General features: G+C 48.0%; 1 protein-coding gene across 1 annotated transcript in view; it reads right to left on the bottom strand.

Annotated features, from left to right (window-relative positions):
• The window catches only part of APPBP2 (amyloid beta precursor protein binding protein 2), a 20,401-nt gene extending 15,055 nt beyond the window's left edge, over positions 1-5,346 (bottom strand). Inside the window, exon 1 of the mRNA XM_027698689.1 lies at positions 5,168-5,346. Within this exon, the coding sequence (XP_027554490.1) occupies positions 5,168-5,308 (141 nt within the window). The 5' untranslated portion in view covers positions 5,309-5,346. The remainder of the gene's footprint in view (positions 1-5,167) is intronic.
• Between the last annotated feature and the right edge of the window lie 316 nt (positions 5,347-5,662).

Genomic DNA, 5,662 nt, shown 5'->3' with positions numbered 1-5,662 from the left:
GTACCCTGGGGAAAAAACCAAGACACTCTGCTGCCATTCTCCTGCCTCTTAAATCCCAGCACATCCACTGGCTCTGCTGCTGGATTTTATCTGTGGCTTCTGAATCAACCTGAACACACTGGGAAACCTGTGCCAGCCTGGCAAATGTTAGGTTGGAGTGTTCATAGCAATGAATATGATACAAAAAGTTCTGGATGGCCAAAGCCAATTAACATCTGTATATCAAAATACAACCTGACTGATACCACCATTTATTTTCTGCAAAAATCAGTGGAACCTTCTCCAGTACCACAAACCATGATTAAGAGCTGGACAACAAACCATTACTTCCAAATTATACTCACTCATATGTGAAAGATTGGGGAAAAAATTATTTTTATCTTTTAATAATCTCAGAGGGGAACAAAATGTCTGTGAAATCCCACTGGGGGGTCCCAGCAGCATCCTACAGAAGGAGGCTCTGGGATGCTCTGCCTTCCTCACACGCTGAGCTGGTGACCTTGTTTGTGCTTCCCTGGGCAGGGAAGCTCAGCCACACTTCACTTCAGGGGGAGTTTATCCTCCTCACGTCCCCTGAGCCCCAGGATGGGACAGTTTCATTCTGATTTACAGAAATTAGGATGATCCTTCCTCAGCAAACCTGAGCTCTGAGCTCGATCTGTGCTGCAATGCAGGGAACGGACGTTCTGCTGCTCGCTGGGAACAGTCAGCAAATTCCTGTTTGCTCACTTTCTTTGGTTCAAAACACACCCAGACGTGCTAGAAACCAAATTAATGTCATCCCCCAACTGTTCCTGTGGTTAATGATCACATCAGAAAGCACTCCAAGAACACTGGATGCAAATTATTGTAAAGAAAAATCAATTGTAAAAAAACGAAAACCACACAGACCAGAAAATACATTCCAAAACGAAAATAAACAGGGGGTGAAACTAGTTGTTGACCAACACAAGTCCAAGATGAGCCCGTCAGTGATTAACTGCAACAAATACCTGTGACAGAGAACACTAAAGCACCTCCAGACCCAAAGTAAGGAGATAATTACACAAAACAGAATATAAAGCTGAGGCACAGGGGGAAAGAGCTGAATTCTGTGCAGGACACCGAATACAGAGTTCAGTATCTGATTTCTGCCAACAAAAACTAGATCCCTTCCATGAACACCCTCCCTCAGAGCACCATCCTCACCCCAACAAACTACAAAATATAGTCATTTGATTTTTTTTTTTTTGAGGACTTACAGTTTATTCCAGCTGTCACTACTTTTTAAAGTAGAATTTTGGCATTTTGCTCATCTGCTGGCTCTCAGTTAAATGAGATCCAACATATTTTTTTCTTTGGCTTCTAAAAACTACACCCCCTCTCTCTCTTTTCTCTCCAGCCCAAAAAAAAAAATACCAAGAGGAAAGAGAACCTGACTAGTTTAACTAGGAAACAACCCAACCAGGATATACACACACCTGGCAAACACCCAAAGGAAATAAAATATCATATGTGAGCACATTCTTAGTTTGCCCTCCAGAGGCAGGTGTTACTTGTAACAGTACTAGTTATTAAGCTCTTCAAAATACAGCTGTGATTAATAAGACATTTAAATATTTTTTAGCTCAAATGTGGGCTTGGAAATTTCCAGGATATCCTCCTCAGTGTCCTGCTCTGCCTCTAATGGTTGCAAGGAAAAGTCAAATGCTGCTTGAAAAAAAAGATATCCAGTGACACCCTGCTGAAGCAGGACAGGTTTGTTGTTTTACCACAGTCATGATTATTTGATATTCCTTGTTTTGAGCTTTACTCACTGTTTGAGAATGCTCCAGAAAGACAAATGTGCTCAGTGTGAGGGCCCTGTCTGCTCCTGGGACTCTGCAGCAGGACCCACCTCTTACCAAACCCACACCAAGAACATCCTGCAGCTACCCCAGGGTCGACTCCTCACTCAAGTCCCAAAATTTAACAATTCTGGAAGATGTAAAAGTTCAAACTAATTGAATTTGTACAATAAATACAGACAATATATTGTGACAATAGAGTCAAACACTGGATCAGAGGGTACCCTGGGGAAAAAACCAAGACACTCTGCTGCCATTCTCCTGCCTTTTAAATCCCAGCACATCCACTGGCTCTGCTGCTGGATCTTATCTGTGGCTTCTGAATCAACCTGAACACACTGGGAAACCTGTGCCAGCCTGGCAAATGGTAAGTTGGAGTGTTCATAGCAATGAATATGATACAAAAAGTTCTGGATGGCCACAGCCAATTAATATCTGTATATCAGAATACAACCCATCTGATACCACCATTTATTTTCTGCAAAAATCAGTGGAACTTTCTCCAGTACCACAAACCATGATTAAGAGCTGGACAACAAACCATTACTTCCAAATTATACTCACTCATATGTAAAAGACTGGGGAAAAAATTATTTTTATCTTTTAAGAATCACATAATGAAAGGGATTCTCTGCCTCTTTTAGGGTCTGAATGCATGGTGTATTTGTGCAAATCCTCAATCACACACCACTTTTCCTCAGCTGTATCTGAAGGATAAGTGCTGTTCCACAGGATGCTGACAACTGACACCACCCCAGCACAGCAGCAACACCACCAGGTAGCCAAACAAAGATTTAATAGTCTTCTAGTCTGTCTTAATTTGGAAATTCTACTTCTGGATGGTCAGGATGAATGGAATATGGCTCACCAGGCTGAAATGGCATTAAAATCCACCTGATTTTCCAAGTAACTGTCTCCAGAACTGAACAGCTACACCACTTGTACTGCTGTCACCAGGCAAACAGAGACACCAAGAACCAGTTACCAAGAGGAAAAATGCAAACACTGTTTCAGGAGCTCTGCACTCTGGGCTGGGCTCTGAGGCACTCCCTGCAGGCACAAACTGTTTAGTGAGGGCTGAGGACTTCCCTCAGCATCCCATCCAGGGTTTAGAATCATAGAATCATAGAATAGGTTGGGTTGGAAAAGACCTCCAAGATCATCAAGTCCAACCCCTGATCCAACTCCAATTACTATATCATGGCACTAAGGGCCACATCCAATCTCTTTTTAAAAAGGGACATTTATGGATAACCTAATTTGAATGTGACTATTAAAGGGGACAGTTATGGAATCACAGGATGGTTTGGGTGGGAAGGGACCCTAAAGCCCATATGGTTCAAACCCCCTGCCCCAGGCAGGGATGCCATTCCCCAGACCAAGTTGCTCCTAGCCTAAATTGGTTTTCCTCCACAGAAAAGGTGGCAGGAGCAGAAGCCCAGCGTGCCCTGGGCAGCCACAGAACACTCACTGCACGAGGGGCACAGCTTTTCTGTTCTGTGTGTGACATCCCAGAGATGCAGAGTGGTGAGAGGAATGTTGGTGCACGTCACACATTCCAGGTCACCAAAGACTGGCCTGTTGTAAAACACAGAAGGAACAGAAAAAGCGAGGGGGGAGGGCTTCAAACTGACAGGGATGAGGTTTAGAGTGGATATTAGGAAAAAATATCTCAGGTAGCAAGGCCCTGGCACAGGTTGCCCAGAAAAACTGTGGCTGCCCCATCCCTGGAAGTGTCCAAGGCCAGGTTGGACAACCTGGGATAGAGGAAGGTATTGGGATTGGAACAGGATGAGCTTTAAGGCCCCTGCCAACCCAAACCATTCTGTGACTCTATGAAATTACAGTCACAAACAACAGTAATACTGTCAGTACAACACAAACATTGTTTTGGGGACAGGTACTCAGCACATTTATTACCCAGCAAGACAACAAACCAACACACGCGAGCAGAACAAACAGGTCAGAAGGTCTCTTCAGAACTCAGATGTGCTGCTGGACCTTTTTTCATCACGGAACAACTCCACATAAATCTGAGTCAATGCAACCACTGAACACTGCCAATAAAAGCACCACAAGTCAGTGATGTATTAAGCTCACCTGCAAGTGAGTTTTTAAACAACACTTGGGCATTTCTATCATTAGACAGAGGTTTTGGTTTTATGCTTTTAAAAGCCACAGAGCACCATCCTCTCACCTGAATGAACATGAGGACAGGCAACGCCAAGGAAGTTTATTTGTCAATAGGTCATACCTACTAACAGTTAAAAGTGACCCCCAAAATATTTTTCCATATCTTTAGCCTTTATCTGATGAGATTACCATGTGTCAATCACATCATTTATCCATGAGCACACTCATCTATGGTAAAAAGGGGTTTTTACCTCAACACCCAAGGCAGACAAGTAATAACCAGGACACAGAAAATGTTTGTGCCCATTTCAGTGCCACAGAAGCAACTTCCCTGTGTCCAGTGAAGGCATTCCTTATAAATACTATTACTCTCTATGTATATGATGGGTCACTACCTCTAGTTCATAAAAATTCACCCAAAGGATTATTTCACTCAAGAAATCCTCAATTTTTAGAAATTCACTGGCAGAGGAAAGAAAGGTTATCCCCCATCTTAGGTTTTTGGGGAGGGTTTTACACACATTGTTTCTCTCCTGATGATGCTCATTTCCAGCAGTTGATGAAATGTCTCTTTAGTGGACAATGGAAATTAATGGGCCATCTCAGTACACCTTTTACAGCAACTCTCTACATTTCAGGGGCAGCTGAATGAGAAACAGCCCTTTCATCAAGGAATGATTTAATACTAATAAACTACACCGTCAAACGACTCTCAGTCCTTCTCATCTGGTTCCTACCAGATCATTAATACCAGAGCACGGCAAAGCGCTCCTTCAACCACTGACATCACCATCTCCAATACATTAAAAAAAAAAGAAAAAAAAAGGAAGAAAAAAAAAGGTGAAAAGGAAAAACACATATTCCAATACATCCAGCCTGGCCTCATCCTGCCCCAACCGCTCCCCAACGGCGAGGAGGCCCCTTCCCCCCGGCCCCCAAGGACGGGCCCCGTGCCCGCGTCCCCCCGGGGGCTCCCCCAGCCCCTCACCGCGGCCTCGGGGCGGCTCCCGGGGGCACCCGCAGGGCCCAGGCCCTGCCCCGCAGCCCAGGCGGCCCCACAGGCCCTCGGTCCCCCCGGCCCGTCCTTCAGGGGCCCCGCGGCCCCTCAGCGCGGCCCGGCCCGGGCCGACCCCCGGGGCCGCTTCTCCTTCCCGCTCCCGCAGGCCCGGCCGGGCCGGGGCCTTACTCGGCCGCCCCCCGCCCCGTACCTTGTAGTACACGTCGAACTGGATGTTCTCGGGCAGCGAGCGGATGTCGCGGCGCCGCGCCCGCCCGTAGCTGTCGACCACGGCCGAGATGGCCGTGTTGTACAGCGTCTCGGGCACCCACTCCAGCTCCACCGCCGCCATCTTGGCTGTGCGGAGCCGCCTTCTCCTCCCTCCCTCCCTCCTTCCCTCCGCCTCCCGCCCGCTCCGCCTCGCGGGGCTCCCGCCGCCCTGCCCGCCCCGCCTCACGCCCCGGGGCTCCCGCCGCCTCCCGCCCGTTCCCCTCCTCACGCCCCGGGGCGGGATCCCGCAGCCCTGCCCTCCTCAGTCCCCCTTACGCCCCGGGCCTCTCGTCCATCTACCCGCCCGCTCCGCCTCGCGCCCGGGAGCTCTCGTCTCCCCGCCCGCCTGGTTCCCCTCACGCCCCGGGGGCTCCCGGAGCTCTCGTCTCGCTGCCCGCCTGGTTCCCCTCACGCCCCGGGGCTCCCACCGCGTCCT

Source organism: Neopelma chrysocephalum, unplaced genomic scaffold (genome assembly GCF_003984885.1).
Source record: "Neopelma chrysocephalum unplaced genomic scaffold, ASM398488v2 Primary Assembly neopelma1_132, whole genome shotgun sequence".
NCBI classification, from domain to species: domain Eukaryota; kingdom Metazoa; phylum Chordata; class Aves; order Passeriformes; family Pipridae; genus Neopelma; species Neopelma chrysocephalum.
Note: the sequence above shows the minus strand (reverse complement) of the source record. Positions and strands in the feature narration are given on the sequence as shown.